Source organism: Belonocnema kinseyi, chromosome 6, assembly GCF_010883055.1.
Source record: "Belonocnema kinseyi isolate 2016_QV_RU_SX_M_011 chromosome 6, B_treatae_v1, whole genome shotgun sequence".
Lineage (NCBI taxonomy): Eukaryota > Metazoa > Arthropoda > Insecta > Hymenoptera > Cynipidae > Belonocnema > Belonocnema kinseyi.
In genome coordinates, this window is record NC_046662.1 from 8,619,673 (window position 1) to 8,644,517 (window position 24,845).

General features: G+C 23.6%; 2 protein-coding genes across 4 annotated transcripts in view; one reads left to right on the top strand and one right to left on the bottom strand.

The window, feature by feature from the left end:
- Nucleotides 1-14,537, bottom strand: part of LOC117174322 (actin-related protein 2) — a 37,195-nt gene extending 22,658 nt beyond the window's left edge. Inside the window, exons 1-5 of one of the 2 annotated variants that reach the window (XM_033363337.1) lie at nucleotides 14,168-14,537; nucleotides 10,803-10,913; nucleotides 3,016-3,033; nucleotides 601-680; nucleotides 393-528 (exon numbers count right to left, since the gene is read on the bottom strand). In XM_033363337.1, the coding sequence (XP_033219228.1) occupies nucleotides 393-528; nucleotides 601-680; nucleotides 3,016-3,033; nucleotides 10,803-10,913; nucleotides 14,168-14,215 (393 nt within the window). In that variant the 5' untranslated portion in view covers nucleotides 14,216-14,537. The remainder of the gene's footprint in view (nucleotides 1-392; nucleotides 529-600; nucleotides 681-3,015; nucleotides 3,034-10,802; nucleotides 10,914-14,167) is intronic. The other variant, XM_033363338.1, reaches the window with a different exon arrangement.
- LOC117174325 (6-pyruvoyl tetrahydrobiopterin synthase) overlaps nucleotides 1-24,481 on the top strand; it is a 56,923-nt gene extending 32,442 nt beyond the window's left edge. Inside the window, exons 2-5 of one of the 2 annotated variants that reach the window (XM_033363340.1) lie at nucleotides 14,509-14,778; nucleotides 14,856-14,984; nucleotides 18,538-18,617; nucleotides 24,057-24,481. In XM_033363340.1, coding sequence (XP_033219231.1) covers nucleotides 14,753-14,778; nucleotides 14,856-14,984; nucleotides 18,538-18,617; nucleotides 24,057-24,334 — 513 coding nt within the window. In that variant the 5' untranslated portion in view covers nucleotides 14,509-14,752 and the 3' untranslated portion in view covers nucleotides 24,335-24,481. Of the gene's footprint in view, nucleotides 1-14,508; nucleotides 14,779-14,851; nucleotides 14,985-18,537; nucleotides 18,618-24,056 lie in introns of those variants that run through there. The other variant, XM_033363341.1, reaches the window with a different exon arrangement.
- Nucleotides 24,482-24,845: the final 364 nt, after the last annotated feature.

Sequence of the window (24,845 nt, forward strand, 5' to 3'; positions counted from 1 at the left end):
CCATTTCTCTTCAATTCCCTAGTTCCCCTCCCCACACTTCTTTTCCCACCCATAATGTCCCATCGCCTCACCAACAATCCATTCACCACCTCTACTTCCCCTCTTATTATTTCCCCTAAATTTCCCACACCACCCTCATTTCCCCCACTTCCTTACCAGTTATTTTCTCTAATTCCCCTTTTCTCATTTCCAGTACTTCCCCTCTCCTACCACCCATCCCTTTAATTCCTATCACTTCCCATGCACCCCTCCCCTCATTTCCCCTACACCGCTCTTCTCATTTTCCCTCACTTCCCCTCTATAAATTTCCCCTCAAGAATATGGGGAGTGACTGTGATCCCTGAGAAGCCTGAAATGATTTTGAATTTAAGAAGAAAAATTAGAAATCTTACCTCAATCATCTTTTCTCGATTTGTAGTAGGATTCATGGGCGGTTCAGTGAGCAAGATTTTACATTCCCTAGGATTAATATTCATCTTTTCTTCCCCAAAGGTGTAATCCCAGACATGACACATGTCTTCCCAGTTTCTGTTAAATCCCATTAAAAAATACAGTTAGTTTTATCTTCAAAATGAACAAGTCGAAATTTGAAATACCTACCTGACAATGCCATTTTGCATGGGATAGCTGATTTCTAACATGGACCGGAGTTTACTAGCCTCATCACCGACCATTAAATCCTGTTGAGGGATATAAAAATATATTTTTGCAAAGATACGTGTCAATTCAAAAATCTAATATGTATTAAAATTAAACTCTATTGAAAAAATAGAAACGAAAGAATTTTCGTTTTTGTGATTGCATAGTGATTATAAAAAATACTGCATTTAGTTGAATACTAAAAAATAAAACAAAATTAAAACATGAAAAAAAAAAGGTTTTTAAACATAATAGTATATTACGAATCCTTGCGAACATTGAGCTCCACGTGAGTACCTTTCTAACCCATGAGTGATGTACGATATTTTATTCAAAAACAGCTCATAACATGGTGTTTTCGAATAAAAATATTTAGTTGGTTGAATATAATATTTCAATCAAAAATGGTTTAGTACTTTTCCAAGCTAGGTGCAATAATTAATCAAAGTTCAAATTTCAATCCAACTTAAAAAAAAATCCAATGTAATTTTCTTTACCTTCGTTATGTAAGTATAGACACAAAAAACATTTTTAATGTCAAAAACACATAATATCACTAGCAATAGATTCAAATTCAGGATGAGCGTTTTATACGAAATAAAAAATTTGTCTGATCATTTCTTGGTAAAAAGTCTTTTCTGACGAAAATCAGTTAATTAAATGGCTTTTCTTATTCTCATCATCATTTGATCAATAATCTGGTGCCCTAAATATAACTCAAATTTAGTAAAAGTGAAATTTTCTTCATTAATTTTCTACAAAAAAAGTTATTTTTAAGCTAAATTTATGTTTTAATGTAATAATATAATTGTTGATCTTAGAAAAAAAAGATTTTAGTTTTAAATCAAAACAAATTTTGATCAAAGTAGTTAAATTTTGTAAAAATAAAATTGTAAATTAAAAAAAAATAAAAATAAAAAATATTTTAATTTAAACTTAAGAAATAAAATTGTAAATAAAATAATCAAATCTTTGACCAAAAAAAAAAAACATTTTTAACCAATTAGAACCAAATTAATTGATTTTTTTCAGCAAAAAGATGAATTCTCAACGAAAAATGTAATAGCTGATATTCCAACCAAAAAAAACTTAAATTTTTCAATCAAAAACAGCTGAATTCAACCAAAAAGACGAATTTTTAACAAATTACATCAACTTCTGACTAAATAGTGGAATTTTCAGCAAAATACATCAATTTAAAGCCAAACAGTTGAATTTTCAATTAAAAAAACATAAGTTTTCAAACAGGAAAAAAAATCAACAAAATAGTTTAATATTGAACTAAGAAAATGAATTCTGAACCATATAATAAAATTGTAAACCAAAAATGATGAATTCTCCTCGAAAAATGTAATAATTGATATTGAATAATTTTCAAGCAAAATTTGGCATTTTTAATAATTAAATATTAAATTTCTACTAAAAGAGATGAATTTTCTACAAAAAGGAGAAATTAATTTTGAAACCAAAAAGACGATTTTCAACAATTTAGTTTTCAACAATTTAGTTTTTGATATAAAAGTAATGTTAATGATAATTAAAATAATTTATTTCCCATTTTGCGTAAAAAATCGCCTCAGTTTCCCTTAGTTTTTTTTAAAGCATTTAATATGATTTCAGAATAACAGCTTAAGTAATTTGTGGATGACCCCTAAATTGACGAATTTGTTAAAAAATATTTCAACTAATCCCTAGTGATCAATTTTTAAACCATCAAAAACCTTTCTTTTTTTCTTAAAAACTGTAAAAAAATCTCGGTAAATGTCCGGTCCAGTGCCCACCCTGAAATTATTTCAATATATTTAAAAATTGTATTCTTAATTTTCAACTATAATTTTAGACATCTTTGCTGTCCTTACAGGCATTAATAATAAAAATATGTACTAGTCACAAAAGTGCAAGAAACTTACAGGCATGTTAAGCACATCCTACGAGAGAAAATGCAAGCACATAAACATAAAAAAAATTATTATACACAATTATGCACACGCCACACGTACAAATAATAATATAATTATCATCGAAATTATTTGTTTAAAACACATAGCTTTTATCTTATTTGCAATAAAGAAACAAATAAATAATATTTATTGAGTGACTACATTTCTTCTTGATGTATGTAGCACCCGAAATAATCCAAGAATTTTTGTTAATAAATTGATATAAGAATAACTTAAACATTATATTATTTATAAGACGAATCACATAAAAATATTTTACAACCTATTTTTTCTGAAGGAAAGTTAATATTCAAATTCACATCAGACCGTTTTTCAGTTAGAGGACGTGCGTAAAAACATTCTCGATGTTTTAGTCAAATTTTATTCTTAGGGAAAACCAAAAACACACTGATGAATTTCAAAAAATTTGACTTACACGAACGTTATGCTCTTGCTGAAAATATATTTTTCTAATTAGATTACGTGAAACAATAACATTTTTCAATTAGAATAAACCTATACACATTGAGAAATTGTTTGTGTTTTCTACAGTCCTATGGGTTTGAAAAAATTAAAAGTGCGTGATATTGAAGAATTCAAATTTCACCTTAAGCATATTGCTGCTTCAGATAATTTTCAGAATTATTTGCTGTCACCCACGGAAAATTAAAATTCAGAGTTTAAAAAAATACCAACATGAAATCAAACTTTAAGTTTTAAGAGAATGAAAAATAATTCACATAAAACATTGAACGTGCTCCTTCATAATAATAAAAAGTGAGGCGTACAAGATATTCTAATCATTTATTAAAGCTGAAAATACTCATGTATTAGTGTGCCTATTAGATATATGAATTTTTGAATTTTGCAAACGCTATTTCCTAATTTTGTTTCTTTTGGTGAAAAAATAATGTACATTAATTTTTTATATCATTATTTTCATCAATTATCAATTATTCACGAAGATTAATTCTTTACCAGAAGACGAATTTTTAAACAAATAGTTGAGTTTTTAACTAAAGAAGATAAATTTTCAACAAAGAAGATTAATTTTCTACCAAAAAATTAATTTTCACCCAAGAAAGTCCAGTTATTTATAAAAAAGACGAATTTTTCATGAGAAGCGACAAATTTGTTACAAAAAAGTTGAATTTTCAACTAAAAAAGTTAAATAAATAAACCAAATAAATTAAGTTTCAACAAAATAGTTGAATTTTCCACCTATAGGAATTAATTTTGTCACCAGAAAGAATAATTTTCTATCAAAAGAAAAATTTCCAACAAATTACATGAATTTTAAACCAAACAATTGAATTTTCAACTGAAATATATAAATTATCCACGAAGAAGATTAATTATCTACTAGAAGACGAATTTCAAAACAAATAGTTGAGTTTTCAAATAAAAAAAATATCAATTTTCAACCAACAAGATTAATTTTCTACTAAAAGAAGAATTTTCAACAAAACAGTTAAATTTTTTATCAAGGAAGATTTTTCAGTCAAGAAAGAACAACATTTAAAATTAATTACTTAGTTTTCATGCTAAAAGCCGAATGTTTAACAAAACAGTTGGATTTTCAAGTAAAAAAGACGAACTGTTCGGAAGCACATTTGAATTTTCAACAATATTTTATATTCAATCAATAAGGATGACTTTCTTACAGAAAAACGAATAATTTTCTATCCAAAAAGACAAATTTTTCAACTGATTTTTGACGAATAAATGCGACTTTTTAACAAAATAGTTAAATTTTTTAACAAATAGATGAAATTTTAACCTACAAGGATTAATTTTCAACCAAATGGTTGAATTGTCAAATAAAAAATAAATAAATAAAATGATTAAACTTTGCAAAAACCCAAAGTTGAACTTTCAAGAAAAAAAGTTGAATTATCAACGAAAAACTTAACTTTCAAACAATAAAAATGACTGTTAAAAAAATATATCAATTTTCAGCCAAAAGAACGGAATTTATATTCAAAACTTTCTACCAAAAAAATTAATACCGATAAAAAATAATAATTTTCAAACATAATTTAATTTTCAACCTAAAGGGAGTATCTTTCAACGAAAAATCCAATAGTAAAATTTTGAATTAAGAAAATTAATTTTGAGTCAAATAAAAAGAACAAATTCTCAACAAAATAGTAAAATCCTCCAACAGAACCGATCAATTTTAATCAAATACCTGTATTAAAAACATAAAAAAACTTAATTTGTATCAAAAGAGATAAATTTTCAAACAAAAAAGACGAATTTCCAACTACAAAAACAAAGGAAATTTCATCAAAATACTTAAATATCTAATTAAAGATATCAATTTTAAACCAAAAACATTAATTAACAACAAAATAGTTCAACTTTATGTAAAATAAATTTCCAACTAAAGAGATGAATTTTCAAATAAAATTATGAATCTTCAACCGAAAAAATCCAATCTTAATAAAGTACTTGAACATTCAATAAAGTAGTTGAATTTTCAAATAGAAAAGAGAAATTTTGAACCAAAAATGGAACAGTTAAATTTTCAATAAAAAAAAAAAAATTTTCAGCCGATCAATTTTAATCAAATAGTTTACATTAAAAACAAAAAATGTTAAGTTTGTATCAAAAGAGATAAATTTTCAAACCAGAAAGATGAATTTCCAATTAAAAAGAAAGAATTTTCAACAAAATACTTAAGTTTCGAATTAAAGAGATCAATGTTTAACCAAAAACATTAATTTTCAACAAAATGGTTCAACTTTATATCAAGTATTTAAATTCTCAGTTGGAAAAGTTGATTCTCAAGAGAAAAAACCGAGTTTCAACAAAATAGTTGAATTATCAAGCAAACAGGTAAATTTTCAACCAAAAAAGATAACATTTCTACCAAAAGAGTTGAATTTTTAACCGAAAAGGACGAAATAAATTCCCGGTCATTTGCCGGTTTGCAAACATTTTTCATGGTCAATAAAATTTAAAAAATGGAAATCTAAAGTTAAAAAATTTTCCACTTGAGGTAATAAAAGCTGATCTGCAAATGAAAGCAACTCAAAGTGGAACTGTTAAATTTTGAACTTTTAAAATTGAAATTTTAAAGTTTTGAATTAAAAAATGTTATCATTCAAATGCCTAATAATTTACGTGTATAAAATTGAAGGTACTAACATTTTTCAATATAAAAAAATATAAATCCACGTTATCATTTTCAATGCTCTAAATTAAAAAATCAATCAATGAACTTTAAAATGTTCAAAATTGTATAATATTACGGAATTTTAAGCTAGAAACATTAAATATTGAAAAATTGAAAATTTTTTAACTGAACACTTCTTACATTAGAAATTCAATTATTTTCTTTTGAAATAGTTTAAGCATCATTGAAAAGTCTCAATATTGTATTTTAAAATCTTCAGGAATCTAGAAGTTGTTTTAAAGTTTTTAATTTAAAATGATTTTGGAGATTTTTTCAGAACTTCTAAATATCTGTCAAAATTAATAAAATTTTCTCTACAATTTTCAAAAAATCCTGCAAATTTTAGACATTTTCTTTACAAATTGGATGTATAAATAACAATTGAATACGTATTATTTGTAGGCGAAGTTTGAGTAATTTTAAGAGATATGTAGAAGTTTTGAAAAGATTCAAACTTAATGAAAAACTTGAAATGATAGCTTAATATAAAACAAAATAATGTTTTTCAAAGATTTAAACCAAATTTTCAAAAAAGATTCTGGAAGATTTTAAGAAAACTTTCTCAAATTTGCATGATAATTTTTAATCTTTCTAAAACTCCTAAACATCTCTTAAAATCACTAATATTTTTTCTACAAATGTTCATTTGTAAATTATACATCAAAATTTCACTTATAAATTAAGCATTTTTCAAATACAACAATTAAATTTGTAACGTCCAAAGTTTAAAGGCTCTTCGAAATTTTAACAATTCCAGGCTTCCTATTGCAAACAATTTAGTTAAAGATTCTTTACTTTTAAACATTTAGTTCCGATTTACTTGTAAATAAAAATTCAAATATTGCTAAATATTTAATAATTAATTTTTTTTAATTAAAAATTTCAGATTGAATGGGTTAAAAATGGAATATTTTAGACTGAAAGAATATTTTTAATTTAATAAAATCCTTTAATTAAGGATATATTATTATAAAGTTATTTTTAAGTTAAAAATAGTTTATAAACTTTCTCACACGTTCAGATTTTTTTAATGACTATGACTTTCAAGTTGAAACCTTTTAAGTTTTAACCTTAAAATCTGAAAATTCTTAACTTTTGAATTAATTTTAAGTAGCTTTGTCAAATCCTTTTTGTTCACTTTTTATTACTTAAAGTACAGATAAATTTAAAAAAATTAACTTATATATTAAATAAAAATGTTTTTTATCCCAATTTTTTAACATCAAAGGCTTTTTTTTATTTGCTTAAGTATTTAGGAAAGCATTTAAAAATTCTTTAAATTAAAAGTGTAAGCTTAATTTTCAAATAGGAAAGATAAATTTTGAACCAAAAATGGGATAGTTAAATTTTCAATAACAGAAACAAAAAAATTTCAACCAAAAATGTAATATTTTACATTTTTGGCTGAAAATTAAATTTATTGGTACACAACTACTATTATATACAGCCAAAAAGAATTAGCTCAATAAAAAATAATTGTATTAAATAGAAAAACGAGATAAGGGATCGTTTCTCGAAAAGAGGGGGAAAAAGTGGAATTCTTTTAAAAAGGGGAAAATCAAGAGATAGGGGAAAGTGTGTGATCTTGCATTATCTATTCACCAAAAGTAACAAAATCAAGAGAAATCGTTTGCAAAATTAAAATACTTAAATTCCTAATGAGCACCCTGAAACATGTATTACAAAATTCATAGAATTAATACAGACACAAGTACAAGTTCTACGGCGTACAAAAGTATTAAGCAGTATATTTTCTCTTATATGGGCAATTACATGCATGAATTCTCCAGTTTTGCACTTTGAAGCTTCTAATTAACCGATTATTGCAGAAGAGAAAATTTTTTCATCAAAAATTAGGTAAATAAAATTTTTCATAAAATTTGCAGCAATTTCTTAGAATATCGGGGTGGCGATTCGGCGGACAATTTCAAATTCCCAGGCAAATAAATAAATTTTTAAACAAATACTTAAATTTTCGACTAAAAATATTAATTGTTAACAGAAAATGGAATAGTTAAATTTTTAGTTGAAAAAATTGATTTTAAACAAAAAAGGAAACGAATTTTCAAGAAAATAGTTCAATTTTCAACATAACTTATGCATTTTCAAATAAAATGGTGAATTTTTAACTGTGATAGTTCATTTTAAATCTAAAAAGATGAGTTTTCAATTAAAAAAATGTATCTTCAAATAAATAATTGAATTTTTGGTTAAAAAAAAATCATGTTTAAACAAAAAGATAAATTTTCAACTAAAACTGTAGAATATTTAATTGGAATAAGTTATATTTTCAGTTTAAAAAATTACTTTCCATAAAAAAAAAGGACTTTCAAAAAAATACTTACATTTTCAAACAAAGTGAAGAATTTTCAAGAATTGTAAATCTTTAACTGGAATATTTGAATTTTAAGCAAGAAAGATTAATTTTTAAATAAAATGATGAATCGTTAACTAAAATAAATGAGTTTTTGGCCAAAGAGATGATTTTTCAACTAAAAAAGATCAATTTTCAACCAAAAATTGAATAATCAAATTTTTCTCAAGAAATGAATGTTAAAGAAAGATGAATTTTTAACTAAAATTGCGAAATATTCAACTGGAATAATAGTTAAATTTGCAATTCAAATAAATAATCATTTTCGACCAAAAAAACAAACAAATCTTCAACAAAATAGTTAAATTTTCGGCAAAAAATTCCTTTTCTACAAAAAGAAATCTATTTTTAACAAAATATGTGGATTTTCAACGAAATAGTTGAACTTTCAATTAAAAAACAAATTTCATCCAAATTTTTGAATTTAACTGGAACTCTTGAATTTTCAAGCACAAAGATGCATTTTTAAACAAGAAGATTAATTTAAAAAAAGATTAATTTTTTACAAAAAAAAATCAGCAAACACGTGAATTTTTGACGAAATAGTATAATTTTTAAGTAAAAAGATCAATCTTCAACCTAATAGTTGAATTTTTGAATTTTGTTAAATGATTTTCAACCACAAATGGAATAGCAATATTTTTAGTTGAAAAAATTTAATTTTAAACCAAACACAATTTTAAACTAAAACAATGAATCTTCAAGTGAAATAGTTGAACTTTCAAAAAACAAAATTAATTCTTACTAAAAAAAAATTTTCAACCAAAACTTAAATAATTAAATTTCAAGTTTAAAAAATTAATTTTTTAAGAAACAGATGAATTCTTAACTACAATTATGGAATTTTTATTTGGAATAAGTTAAATTTATAGTTCAAAAAATTAAATTCAACAAAAAAAACTAAATATAAAAAAATAGTATTAAAAAAAAAAAACAGAAAGACGAATCTTTAACTAGAATAATTAAATATTTTATTAAAAAGATTCGTTTTGAACCAAGAAGATTAATTTATACCAAAAAGACGAATTATCTACTAAAAAGGACCATTTTTCAAACAAAAATTGAATAATTAAATTTTTTTTAATGAATGTTCAACCGAAGAGATGGATTTTTAAGCAAAGTGACGAATTGGCAACAAAAAATAATAAAATCATACTTTTTAACCAAAAAAGTTGAATTTTCACAAAATATGTTGATTTTCAAAGAAATAGTCGAATTTTTAATTTAAAAAAGGAATATTTTGATCCAAATTGTTGAATTTCGAACGAGAAAACATCAATTTTCAACCAAAAATGAACATTCAAATTTTCAGTAGAAGGAATTAATTTTCAACTAAACTGAATAATTTTCAATAATAAAGATGAATTTTCAACCAAATAGTTGAATTTTCATTCAAAATAGATATATTTTCCGCCAAAAATAGAACGGCTAAATTTTCTGTTAAAAATATAATTCTTAACAAACAAACAAAAAACAGATTTTTAGCAAAATAGTAAAATTTTCGACTGGAATATTTAAATTTTTAGTTTAAAAAATTGATTTTCAACAAAGTAGTTACTGTCTTAACTAAAGATGAATTTTTCAATTCAAATTAGAAATCTTCAATCAAAAAAATAATTCTTAACAAAAGAGTTTAACTGTCAACCAAGCAATTTTAACCTAAAAGATGAATTTTCAATTATAATCATAAATATTAAACTGGAATACTTGAATTTTTAACCGAAAAGGAGAATTTTTAATCCGGACGATTAACTTGTACAAAAAAATCATTCTTTTCTACAGAAAAATTGATTTTTCACAAAATATGTAGATTTTCAACGAAATAGTAGAATTTTTAATTAAAAAAAGAAATTTTTTTATCCAAATTGTTTAATTTTGAACGAGAACGCATCAATTTTCAACCAAAAATGAACATTTTCAGTAGAAGGACTTTCTTTGTCTAAAATTTGGAAGAGAGAACTTTCAAATTGTGTCAAATTCTGAATTGGAACAAAGTTTTTTTTCTCATTCAATTTTTCTAAATCCGAATTATAATTCTTTGAAATAATTCCCGTTCCATGTCAAAAATTCCCTGTTCCAAGTCAAGATAAATTAGGAGCGAGCAAATAAAACGTGATAAATCAATTTTTGCTTGATGAAAAAATGATTGTTTTTTCATGTTTGAAAAATCATCAATTCGATGATCAAAGTTAAGTCAGCGAAAAAAATCCAACAGAGAAAAAAATTGCAAAAGATTTTTCTTATAATTGAAAATAATAAAAATCCAATCATAAATTATGATTTAATTAGAGTAAACTCAGATAATCTGACAAATCTGCGACTGTAGATAAGATAGAAATCATTTTTCTAAATTGACTAAAATGGTTAAATTAATGAAAACTTGAACTTTTCTGCGATCAGAAATAAATTCACGATTTTCAAATTAAATTCCCGATCAAATCGCCACCCCCTATACCTACAAGTCCTCGTCTTACTTACTTGATTTTAATCCTTAACGAAAAAAAGGATCATCCAAATAAATACAATTCCAAATCATTCAAAAAAACTTACATTAATAATATTCCTTCTATTTTTTTACACGATCTTTAATAGCGTTGCACAACAAACAATGACGCATTGCTAGAATCAAAATAACTTATTATTTGTAAAAAATAATTAATTGACATACCTTTACATCAATATCCCCAATTTTATTAGTAGCTCTGATAATGGGTCGGCCAACTATAGAAGGAAATATGTGAGCTGGGAAATTTGCACCTGCATATCCACATTTTACAAACTGAAAAAAAATACTTTGTTCATGAGAAATTCTGTAATAAAAAAATTAAAAATAAACGAAAATAGAGGAATAACAGGAGAATCAATTCTTTAAAAAAATATAAGGTGGATACCGTATTCCTAAGATTTCAAATCGAAGTATATTGTATTTTCGAGAAAATATTCTAGTTGAAGTTTTAACATAAAAAAAGATGAATCTGTAGAAAGAACTTTAATTTTAAACCAAAAAAGTTCAAACTTAAACCATTTAGTCACATTTTTAAAAGAAAAACAAATATTTTTCAATAAAATAGTTGCATTTACAACGAAATAGTTGAACTTCCAAGCAAAATAATGGAATTTAAAAACAAAACTTTATTTTCAACAAAATAGTTTCATTTTTAACCAGAAAAAAATTATATATTTCAACTAAACAGTTGAATTTACAACCTTCAAATACCTAAAAAATGGAGAAAGATATTTTTGGCAAGAAAAAAATCCACCCAGTTATTGAATTTTCAAACCAAGAAGACGAATTTTCTATTTAAAAAAATTAATTTTCAACTAAAAAAATTCATTTTCCACAAATTAGTTGAATTTTCAGCTAAACTGTTAAGAATTCAATCCAAAAAGATGAATTTTATACCTTAGAAATTAGTTTTTTTTTCTCCAAAAATATGAATTTTCAATAATAAAGTTCACTTTCAATAAAAAAAAGATAAATTTTGAACCAAATAGCTGAATTTCTAACCAAAAACGACCTACAGAACCAAGAAAGTTTATTTAGTCAAGAAAAAAATTCATCCAAATTGTTGGATTTTAAACCCAAAAAAAGGATTTTCTATAAAAAAATTAAATTTTCAATAAAAACATCATTCCCAACAAAATTAATGTTCAACATAAAAAAAAGATGAATTTTCAACGAAGGTGATTAGTTTTGTACTCAAGAAGACAAATTTTAAACGAAACAGTTATATTTTCAAACAAAGAGAAAAAAGGAGAGAAAAAAACGACTTTTGAAGAAAATAGATAAATTTCAACCTATAAAGATAAATGTTCAAATAAAAAAAATTACAACAATAGAATTCAATTTTTAACCAAGAAATGTATTGTCACCCAAAATATTAATTTTTCACTAATGAGATTAATATTCTATCACAAAAGAAGAAATTTGAAAAAAATAGATCAATTTCAATCTATAAAGATAAATGATCAAATAAAAAAATTTCAATGATAGAATTATATTTTTAACCAGGAAATGAATTGTCAACCAAAATATTAATTTGTCACTAAGGAGATTATTATTCTACCACAAAAATACGAAATTAAAAAAAAATTGAATTTATATCGAAATAAATGAATTTTTAACTATAATTATGAATTTTAAATAAATCAAATGAATTTCGAAAAAAAACAGTTAAATTTTCGACCAAAAAGATGAGTTTGACACCATAAAGATTAATTTTCTACAAAAAAAACACGGATTTCCAAGAAAATATATGAATTTTAAACTTAAAAAGATCACTTTTCCACGAAAAATTAAATAGGCAATTTTTTATTTAAAAAATTAATTTTTAATCAATTAAAAAAGTGTTTTTTAACAAAATATTTAAATTTTCAAAAAAAAGAAAGGTTTTTGAATTAAAATGATGAATCACTAACAAAAAAATTCATTTTCAACAAAGTAATTCCACTTTCAACTAAGAAGCTGAATTTTCAACAAAAAATGTCATAGCTGATATTTCAACTAAAAATATTTCGAATTTTCAACCGAGAATTATTTTTCAGGAAATAAAAAAAAAAAATTATTTATAATGTAGAATTTTCATGAAAAAAAGGTAATTTTCCACAAAACGATTTAATTTTTAAACCGAAAATATGAATGTTCAAGAAAAAAATTCATATTCAACCAAATAGTTTAATTTTCAACTCAAAAAGACGAATTTTCAAAAAAATAATTGAAAATTTTGGATAAAAAAAGATTAGTTTTTAACCAAGCTGTTGAATTTTCAGCCAAAATAATTAAACTTCTAAAATAGATGAATTTCGAAACCAAAAAGGCGAATTTTCTAGAAAACAGTTGCATTTTTTCAAACCGAAGATATCAAGAAAAAGATGCATTTTCACCCAGAAAATTAATATTCTCCACAAAAGATGAATTTTCGACTATAATAATGAATCTTCAATAACAAAAATGAATTTTGAATTAAATAGATGAATTTTTGGCCAAAAAGATTAATATTCAACCATGAAGATTAATTTTCTACCAAAAAGACGAATTTTCAATAAAATACATCAATTTCAAATTTAAAAAAGGAAAATTTTCAACAAAAAATGAAATAGTTCTATTTTCAGTCCAAACATTAATTTTGAACAAAGAAAAAGGAATTTCAACAAAATAATTACATTTTTAACCAAAGAAATTAATTTTGAATAAAATACACGAACTTTCAACTACAAAAGATAATTTTTCAACCAAAAATTGATTAGTTGAATCCTTAGTTAAGAAATTAATTTTCAAACATTAAATTTCAACCAAGTGGTGGCATTTTTAACCAAAAAATATATAATTTCTACGAGAAAATATGAGTTTTTAAACCAAAATGGCGAATTTTCAACCAAGGAAGATTTTTCAGTCAATAAAGAAAAAAAATGTGGAATTTTCATGCCAAAGATGAATTTTCAGACCGTAAATTTGAATTTTAGACCACAATTTTATATTCGACTAAATAATTGAATTTTTAATAAAAAAGATCGAATTTTTTGTATTTAACAAAATTGTTGAATTTTCATCAAAATAATATAATTGTATGTTGATTATTTAATTTTATAAATGATACAAATAACTTTTTCTAGGTCACACTTTGATTTAAATAAATTAGTACAATCTTAATAGTCTTAATAAAAAAGTCTTTAAAAAATAAAAAAAGTCTTAAAAAATATTTAAAAAGTCTTAATACTAATCAGAACTTTGATTTTTTTAGACGATTTGATGTTTTCGTTTCTTTTTAAATATTATTGAAATTCCAAACATGTCAATGTTTTAAAATTGAATTGAATTTTCTTATATGAACATGACAAATCAGGACAGCACAAAACTCAGAACAGCGATAAGAAATCAGGACATGTCCTGATAAATCAGGACGTCCGATAACCCTAATATTTACCATTTAGTTATTACAAGACTGATATAAAAGATAGAAAAAGAAAAAGACGAAAAAATAAATCTTCTAGTGTAATATTGTGACAATCGTAATATTTTAAACATAACCTTACCCCCGTTCCGTTGTCACAAACAATGACTTTTCGTCCTTTGCTATCCATGTTTGGAGTTTATAAATGCACTCACTAATTGAATGTGAAACTTCTTTTCGTATTTTAGTGTACACAATCTTCTATATTCAACGAAATCCGATTAAATTTAAACAAAAAAGGGCGTCACCGGCATAGCCTTTCGGAGTCACACATTCGCAATAGAAAAAGCACACAACTTATCGAAGTAAAACATAAGATTATTGTTCTTTTATTATAAAATATTAAAACGCTTTTTCGGATATTTAGAATATCTTTTTTGTGGTATGCATATCGAATGATATGTCATATATCATTGATTATAGAGTATAAATGACAGGAATGAGTGACATGAGTGACACATTCCACGATGCACTCGCCAGTCTACGAAAATTTACGAGAGTGTACGAGAAGGACCGATATCTAGCGAAATTAGCCGAGACTAGTCGAAGTTTAACCGTGCGTGAGTGAAGTGAATCTTGTCAGATCCTTTCGAAGATCGTGAATAATTGTGAATAAAAAACATTAAACAGGTGTAATCAAGAATTATGTTACGTGCTGATATCTGATATGATTCATACAGATCGAATATCAAGGTATTTATTTAGTTGTACTCTATAATCTGATTTTTAATTAATGATTGGGGATAAAGAAAAATTATTTGTAAAGCTAGCACCTGTTGGTATCGCAACTGCACTTGCTGCACTGGTAACTATCGGTTCATTTCACAAATAATAATGGCTCAACGAATTGCATATTTAACCAGAAAAGAGCACATATCGTCAGCTCATCGCTTACACAGGTGAGTTACAAATTTATATTATTTATATTGTGAAAAACAAACAATTTGAAGAAAAATTCATGCATTTTTTGGGATAAAAATTGGTCTTTTTTGGTCGAAAATTAATCTTTTTGGCTGAAAAATAATTTGTTGTGATTGGAAATTAAACTGCTGAGTTGCAAGTCGTACTCCTTTCTTACAAATTAATTTTTTAGTTGAAAATTTACTTCCTTGATTGAAAATTGAACTATTTTGTTAAAAATTCTTTTGTTTTGTTAGGAACTTAATTTTACTTAATTGGAAATATAATTATTCCAATTTTTGTTTAACATTTAAATATTTAATTAAACATTAAATAGGAAATTTAACCATATAGTTGAAAACTTTTTTTAAATTAATTTTTAAAACCCCAAATTTAACTATTGCATTGTATCTTTTCTATAGTTTAAAATTAAATAATTTGATTCAAAATTAATGTAGTTTGTTCAGAATTCGTATTGTTTGGTTGAAAATTCTTTTTTTTTATTAATTGTTTTATCTGCCAAGTTACATAACTATTCCAGTTTTTGTTGGAAATTTCTTTTGTTCAAAATTCAAGAATTTAATTTAAAATTCATGTATTTCATTGAAAATTTGTTTTTTTTTTTTGTAGAAAATTAATTATTTTTTTAAACTGAAAGTTTAACTATTCCATTTTTCATTGTAAATTTCTCTTGTTATTTAAAAATTCATGTAGTATGTTCAAGTTTCATCTTTTTTGGCAAAAAATCGTCTTCGTAGATGAAAATTCATTCTTTTGTTTTTGAAATTTGTTTAATTTTTAAAAAATTTACTATTTGGTTGAAATTTGAACTACTCAGTTAAAAATTAATTTTGTTGTTGAAAATTAATGGCTTTAGTTGATAATTTATCTCCTTAGATGAAAATGTAAATATTTTTAATAAAAGTGCCTTTTTTTGGTTAGAAACCTATTTTTATTTAATTGAAAATATAATTATTCCAATTTTGGTTTAACATTAAAACATATAATTAAACATTGAATAAAAATTAAAGTACTTGGTTTAAAGTTAACCTTTTTGTCAAAAAATTATTTTTTTAGTTGAAAAATCATAATATTAACTGAGAATTAATCTCTAGTTAAAAATCTAACTACTTTCTTGAAAATCAATTTGTTTAACTAAAAATGTGACAATTAAAGTATAAAATTGAACTTTTTTTGTTCAAAATTCTTTTCTTTTTTTGTTAAGAATCAGATTTTTAACAGAAAATTTAAACACTCTGTTTCTGGTTGTAAATATATATTTTTGGGAGAAACTCCAACTATTTCGTTTGAAAATTTATATTTTTTATTTAGAAATTAAACTATTTGTTTGAAAATCTGTGTACTTTCTGAAAAATCGTAGTTTTTGTAGAAAATTCATTTTTATGGTAGTTGTTTTCTATGAATTTAAGAATAAAATTTTTTTTTAAGTCATTTTTTTTCTGATAATTTATATAATTATTACACTGTTTGTTGTAAATTTCTCTTCTTTGGTTAAAAATTCAACAATTTGATTTAAAATTCATGTAGTTTATTCAAAATTCGTATTTTTTTGTAGAAAATAATTTTTTTTTTTAACTGAAAGTTTAACTATTCTACTTTTTATTGTAAATTTCTCTTCTTGTTAAAAAATTTATCTAGTATGTTGAAGATTCGTCTTTTTTTACAAAAAATCACTACAATAGATGAAACTTCATTCTTTTGTTTTTGACTTTTTTATTTGTTTCATTTTTGAAAAATCAGCTACTGTTTGGTTGATATTTGAACTACTTCGTTAAAAATTCATTTTTTGGTTGAAAATTAGTGGCTTTAGTTGAAAATTCATTTCCTTGGTTGAAAATTGAACTATTTTGTTAAAAAATCCCTTTTTTGTTAGAAACCTAATTTTATTTCATTGAAAATATAATTATTGCAATTTTTGTTTAACATTTAAACATTTAATTATACATGGAATAGAAAATTTAACTATATTGTTAAAAACCCTTTTTTAAAATTAATTGTTGCAAATGAAAATTTAATTATTGCATTTTTTATTATAAATGTAAATTCTCCATAGTTGAAAATTGAATCATTTGGTTAAAAATTTTTTTTTTCATTAATTGTGTTATCTGACAATTTACATAACTATTCCATTTTTTATTGTAAATTTCTCTTCTTATTTAAAAATTCATTTAAAATCATTTTTAGGTTGAAGTTGCATCATTTTAGTCAAAAATTCGTCTTCTTCTTGATTATAAAGTAATTTTCTCAACTAAAATTTGAACTATTTTGTTGAAAATTCAACTGCTTGATTGCAAATAAACTTGATTGTTGTTAATTCATATTCTCGGGTTAAAAATTTAACTGTTGTACATAAAATTCATCTTTTTGGCTTGAAATAATTTTAAGAAAATCCAAATTCTTGGTTGTAAATTTAACTATGTAACATGTATGTTCAGTTAAAAAATGTTTGTTAACATTTCATTTAATTGAAAATATTATTATTAAAGCTTTGGTTTGAAAAATTCTATTTTTTGGTTGAAAGTTTATCTGTTTACTTGGAAATTAAACTATTTTTGAAAATATTAATTTACTTTGTCGAATATTTAACTAGATCGTTGAAAATTTTTTTTGGTTTGGAAATTAAGTTTTTTAAAATGTTTTTGATTGTAATTTCTCATCTTTAGTTCAAAATTCAACTATTTGCTTAACAATTCTTTTTATTTTTGTTTAAAAAATAAATTTTCTTAACTGGAAATTTAACTATTTCGCTGAAAATTCAATTTGTTGATGGTGAATTCATATTCTAAGGTTGAAAATTCAATTCTTTCATAGAAAATTCGTCTTTTTGACATGAAAATTCAATCATTTGGTTACCAATTAATTTTTTGGTTGAAAACGCATATTTTCTGAATGAAAATTCGTCCTTTTGGGTTGAAAATTCAACTATTGGGTTAAACATGAACTTTTTTAAAAATTCATATTTTCTTCTTAAAATTTACCTGTTTTGTAAAAATTACTTCTTTCTTGGTTGAAAATTGAACTATTTTGATAAAAAATTAACTTTTTTCTTGAAAATCATATTTTCAGGAAGATTTAACTGTTTTTGTAGAAAATTCGGACTTGTGGGTTGAAATTTTTTGTAACTGAGCATTTTTTTTTTAGCAAAGTTCAACTATTTGAAATGTGTTGGAAATATGAATTTTTGGTAGAAACTTAATCTTCTTGATGGAAAAGTAATATTTTCAGTTGAAAATTCAACTATTTGGTTAAAAATTTTATTATTTGGTTGAAAATTGATTTATTTGGTTGAAAATACAGTATTTTGGCGTGAAATATTCCGAATTTAAAACGTTTAAAATTGAATTTAATATAGTGCCTAGATTGATTGTGTTTAAAAGAACTTATTTCACTTATTTCGTGAAAAATCTCCTCGTTTCCCTTTTTTGAGCATTTAGAAATTCAAAATGTGTGTAGTTCGAGATTTGAAACATTTTAGGTCATGATAACTAATTCATTTTTAAATTATGCAAATTTTATTTCAATGTTTCGCAGTCCTCAATTAAGTGATGAAGAGAACAAACAGATATACGGAAAGTGTAATAGTTTTCATGGACACGGACACAATTACATAGGTAATATATTTTAATTTTTTGTAATTTTTTCTCATGTCATTTTTGGTTTTTATATCCTTAAAACTAATTAATTAAAATATAGTTCAAATGTCCGCTCGTATCATGTCCCCAAACAGAAATTTGCACACAAAAATTGACAAATTAATTAATCATTCGTATAAAGTTGAGAAATCAGTCCCCGAAGTTAAGATTAATTTTAAGCCTGCCTTTATTTTTTCAAAGGAAAATTACACAACCTTAAATAAAAATGTTAAATAAATAATCAGGGTGGCGTGCAGTGGGGAAAAAGTACATTTTTTGGTTCAAATTACGATTCCGGCTGAACCGGTGGACCGATTTGGATGTTTTTTGTTGTTGAAAAAGCTGATAAAATTTCAGAGAAAGTTGTAGTGTCTGATTTTTAATTTAGTTTAAAATTTTTTTTATAAATAAATATATATTCAATAATATAACGTTTTTTTAATTGCAAGCAATTTGAATGGAAACAATATTTTAATGAAAAAATTTTCTCTTCAGACTTTAGACTATTCTTGTTAATATTGTAAACAAATGTAATAAACAAATGCATTATTCAGGCATTTGTCGTCAGAAAAATTCGTTTTTTTCTATATCAATTTTTAAAAATTATGAATCTCATGATAATTTCAGAAAACTCATAATTTGTTGATGAATTTTATGGTTTTATGAAATAAATTTAATAAACAAATGCATTATTCGAGCACTTATCAACGGAAAAATTAGTTTTTTTTTACAAAGTTCTTTCTTTTCTTTTGGAACTTTACGATAATTTCTTTATTCCTTGTATTCAAATCCTCTTGTGTTGGCCAACTGTAAGTACTACTAAATGAAAAGTACTAAAAGAAAAAAAAAAGAAAAATGCATTTTTTAATTAAATTAGTTTAACAAAAACATAAAATTAATCAGCTAATTATGAATGTTACTGAAATTATCGTAAAGTTTCCAATTAAAAGAACTGACATTGAAAAAACGAGTTTTTCCGTCGACAAATGCTCAAGCAATGCATTTGTTTATTAAATTTGTTTAAAAAATCATAAAATTTAAAAAATAATTTTTCGTAAACAGATGCCCGAATAATGCATTTGTTCATTGAATTTGTTAAGAAAATAAAATTTATCAAATAGTGATGGATGTTGCTAAAATTATCATAAAGTTCCCAATTAAAAGGACTCGCATTGAAAAAAAAACGAATTTTCCGTCGATAAGTACTCGAATAATGCATTTTTTTATTAAATTTGTTTCATAAAATCATAAAATTCATCAAAAAATTATGAATTTTCTAAAATTATCATGATGTTCCTAATTTTAAAAAATTTACATCGGAAAAAACGAATTTTTCTGACCTCAAATGCCTGAATAATGCATGTGTTTATAATATTAACAAGAATAATCAGATATCTGGAAAAAATAGTTTTTCTATGATTTTAAGAATCAAAATATTATAACTAATGTCATTCCAAATAAAAAACGTTTTTTTTTCTTAAATGTTAAGGTTCACAAAAAAATATGAATTTTAACTATGTTTTTTTTTGCAATTGAAGCTTTTCTGACCGTCGTTTCTTACCAATTTTTGAAAAATGATTGCATTTTAATAAATGACGGCTTATTTTTTCCGGGAAAACATTCTCTACAACTCTGTTTTCAATTTTGAAAGTAATTTTTCTATGACCCCTATGGCTTCTTCTATGGCTCTAAATCGTTTGAACAATTTAAAAAAAAATCAAACAAATAATTATGTTTTAAGATTAGTTAGTTATTTTTGAAAAACTTATTAAAATAAAATCATTTTTCAAAAATTGGTAAGAAGCGACGGTCAGAAAAAATTCAATTGCAAAAAACATGGTTAAAGTTAATGTCCTTTTTTGTGAATTTAAATAGTTTTTTATAAAAGTTAATGTTTTTTATTTGAAATTACAGTAGTTATAATATTTTTATTTTTAAAATAAAAGAAAAACTATTTTTCAAATATCTGACTTTTGCCACGACAACTACCTAATGCTTGAAAATTGATTTTTTTGGTAACAAATTTAACTATTCCAGTTGAAGATTCAACATTTTAGTAGAAAATTCATCAGTTTAGTTGTAAATTAATTCCTTCAACTGAAAATTCAACTATTTCATTTTTAGTTGAAAATTTATCTTTTTTTGTTCAAAAATAATTCTGTTCAATCATTTTCAGTTAAAAATCTAAGTATTACAATTAAATATTTATCATTTTATTTGATATTTCATCTTGTAGGTTGGAAAATAAAATTACTTGGTTGAAAGTTACACTCTTTTGTTGAGAATTAATTTGTTTGGTTGAAGAATCATAATTTTAATTCAAAATTAATTTCTTTGGTTAAAATATGAACTATTTGATTGACAACTGCTTTTTTTTGGATGAAAAAGAATTTTTTTGTCAAAAATGTAACTCTTTCGTTCAAAATTCACATATTTGGTTAAAAATCGATTTTTTTTGTAGAAAAGTATCTTTTTTGCAAGTTAATCTTCTTATTTAAAAATTAATCTTTAAAGATGAAAAATAAAATTACTTGATTGAAAGTTAATCACCTTTGCTAAAAATTATTTTTTTGTTGTTGAAACATTCATCCTTTAATGAAAACATTTTAATAAAATTATTGAAAATGTCTTTTTGTTATAAAAAGGAATTTTTTTGCCAAAAATTTGACTTTTTTATTTAAAATTTGTTTCTTCTTTCGTTGAAAATTTTCATTTATTCGAACTAAAAACGTAACTATTATTCCAGTTGAATATTGCATAATTGTGGTTGGAAAATGATCTTTTTTGGTTGAAAATTTGTCTATTTGGGTAGACATTAATCTGCTTGATTAAAAATTAATCTTTTTGGTCAAAAATTTAATTATTCTACTTAAAATTTCATCATTTCGTTTGAAGAAATTACCTTTCTGGTTTAAAATTCAACTATTCCAGTTGAACATTCAACATTTAAGTTGAAAATTAATTCCTTCAACTGAAAATTCAACTATTACATTTCTAGTTGAAAATTATCTTTTTTTTTGTTGAATATTCAATAATTTGGATAAAAATTTGACTTTTTAAATTAGAAATTCAACAATTTTGTTGAAAATCCACATATTTGATTAAAAATCGATTTTTTTAGTAGAAAATTATTTTTTTGCAAGTTAATCTTCATTTTTTCAATTCCTCTTTTCGGTTAAAAATGCAAGTATTACAGTTTAATATTTATCATTTTATTTAAAAAATCATCTTGCAGGTTGGAGAATAAAATTACTTGATTGAAAGTTAATCGATTATATTAAAAATTAATTTTTCAATGGAAGATTCATCATTTAATGAAAACATTTTAAAAGAATTATTGAAAATGTCTTTTTTTATGAGAAAAGGAATTTTTTTGCCAAAAATTAAAATTTTTTGTTGAAAATTTGTTTTTTCTTTGGTTGAAAATTTCTATTTATTTGAACTGAAAACGTAACTATTATTCCAGTTGAATATTGCATAATTGTGGTTGGAAAATTATCTTTTTTGGTTGAAAATTTGTCTATTTGAGTAGAAATTAATCTGCTTGATTAAAAATTAATCTTTTTGGTCAAAAATTTAATTATTCTTCTTAAAAGTTCCTCATTTTATTCAAACAATTGCCTTTCTGGTTTAAAATTCAACTATTCCAGTTGAAGATTCAACATTTTATTGAAAATTCATCAGTTTTTGGATGAAAGTGTGTCTTTTTTAATTAAAAATTCAACAATTTTGTTGAAAATCCACATATTTGATTAAATACCGATTTTTTTAGTAGAAAATAATTTTTTTGCAAGTTAATCTTAATTTTTTCAATTCCTCTTTTCGGTAAAAAATGCAAGTGTTACAGTTTAATATTTATCATTTTAGTTAAAAAATCATCTTGCAGGTTGAAGAATAAAATTACTTGGTTGAAAGTTAAACTTTTTAGTTGAGAATTAATTTGTTTGGTTGAAGATTCATAATTTTAATTAAAAATTAATTTCTTTGGTTAAAATATGAGCTATTTTATAGAAAACTGCTTTCTTTTTTGGATGAAAAAAATTGTTTTTCCAAAAATTTAACTATTTCTTTGAAAATTCACATCTTTTGTTAAAAATCGATTGTTTTGGTATAAAAGTATCATTTCTTTGCAAGTTAATCTTTTTATATAAAAATTCTGCCTTACGCTTAAACATTCAGATATTCCAGTTAAATATATAAATAATTAACTGGAATATCTGAATTTTAGTTAAAAATTCATCGTGTTGGTTGGAACATAAAATTTCTTCCTTGAAAGATAATCTTGTTTGTTAAAAATTAATTTTTTTAGTCAAGGATTCATTATTTTTATTGAAAATTAATTTATATGGTTGAAATATGAGCTATTTTATTGAAAACTTCTTTTCTTTTTGGATGAAAAGGAATTTGTAGTTTAAAATTGGCCTATTTGGGTATAAATTCATCTGCTTGGTTAAACATTCAATTATACTAGCTAAAAATTCATCATCTTTGTTGAAAATTTACCTTCCTGGTTTAAAATGTAACTATTCCCATGAAATATTTACCATATTAGTTGAAAATTCATCACTTTGTTTTAAAATGTATAAGAAAAATGTGTAAATGTAACATGTAAAAAGTACAAATTAATTTGTTGTTGAAAATTAAACTATTTTAGTTGAATATTCATTGTTTTAGTTGAAAACTTGTCTTTTTGATTAAAAACTCGACTATTTCAGTTGAAGATTCATCATTTTATTTGAAAATTCATCACTTAGGTTGAAAATTGAACTATTTTTATGAAAATCTGTTATTTTTGTTAGAAATTGATACTTTTTTCATGCAAAATTTAAATATATGTTTCAAAATTTGTTCGTTTTGCAATGTTGTGTTATATTGTGTTAAAGGATGTTTAGCATGAAGGTCATGAATTAAAATAAATGTTTACGTTTTGCGGTAAATATGAATATTACTTTTTGTCGATCGGGAAAATTGAAAAACTTGACCGGGAAATGACCTGGAATTTGAAATCGTCTGCCGAATCGCCACCCTGGTAATATTTACTTAATTATTATTTTTTTTAACTTAGTTTGTTATATAAATATATTTTTATTTTAACACAATTTCTAAAGTATTCTAAAAGTATTTAAAGGTGCTCTTAAAAAAATAATACAGTTTATATTTACACAAATCGGAAAATATTAACCGAAGATGCGAAAAAACATAATTTTCATTTTTTAATTTATCTACACTAGAAATATGATTCTTGATCTCCTAAAATAAATATTTTCGTTCAGTTTTTCGTATGAAATATTGAAAGGGAAAAATACTTTAGTTGATTTTTCAAAGTTCCATTAAAAAAAAATCATAGTCCATTTTTTTGGAAATTTTTTTGAATTTTTATAAATATTAAAATAGAAATCTTGATGATTGTTTTATTAGTTGAAGTTACCCTGAGAGGTCCAGTAGATCCAGTTACTGGTATGGTGATGAATATTACGGATTTGTCCCGTTATATGAAGGACGTCATAATGGACCGACTGGATCACAAGAATTTAGATAAGGACGTACCATACTTCAAAGATGTTGTATCAACTTCTGAAAATGTAGCTATTTACATTTTCGATGAAATAAAAAAGTTACTTCCTACACCCGAATTAATGTTCGAAGTCAAACTTTATGAGACTGATAAAAATATTGTTATATACAGAGGTGAATAATTTAATAAATTATGTGAATATTAAATTTTTTATTAAGTGTATACCACAGAAAATACTCCATTTGTTATTATTCTCAAGATATAGAAAATATTTATTATTGAAATTGTATTTTTTTTTATTTTGAATAAATCTGGGCAAAATTGAAATCAAAATTTAATCAAAATTTCCTTTTTTGTATTCAAATTATTTGTTTAATCATAAGCGGTAAAGCTGGAAAACCGGGAAATGACAGTGAATTTATTTTTTTGACCGGGAATTTTACAACATTTTTAGAATAAAAATTTTTCCCAACTTTGATTTCAACTGTTTTTAAATAATTTCCTAAATTCGATTTTAACATTTTTTTAAATAATTAAACTGCAGTTTTGAAAATTTAAAAAATTAAAAATTAAAAGCATTTGAAGTTGAAATTTTTGATAAAAAACAGTTTTATTTTATTAACTGTAAATATAAATAAATAAATTATTTTTAAAATGAATCGGTAGTTTAAATATTATAATTAAAGGCTTTT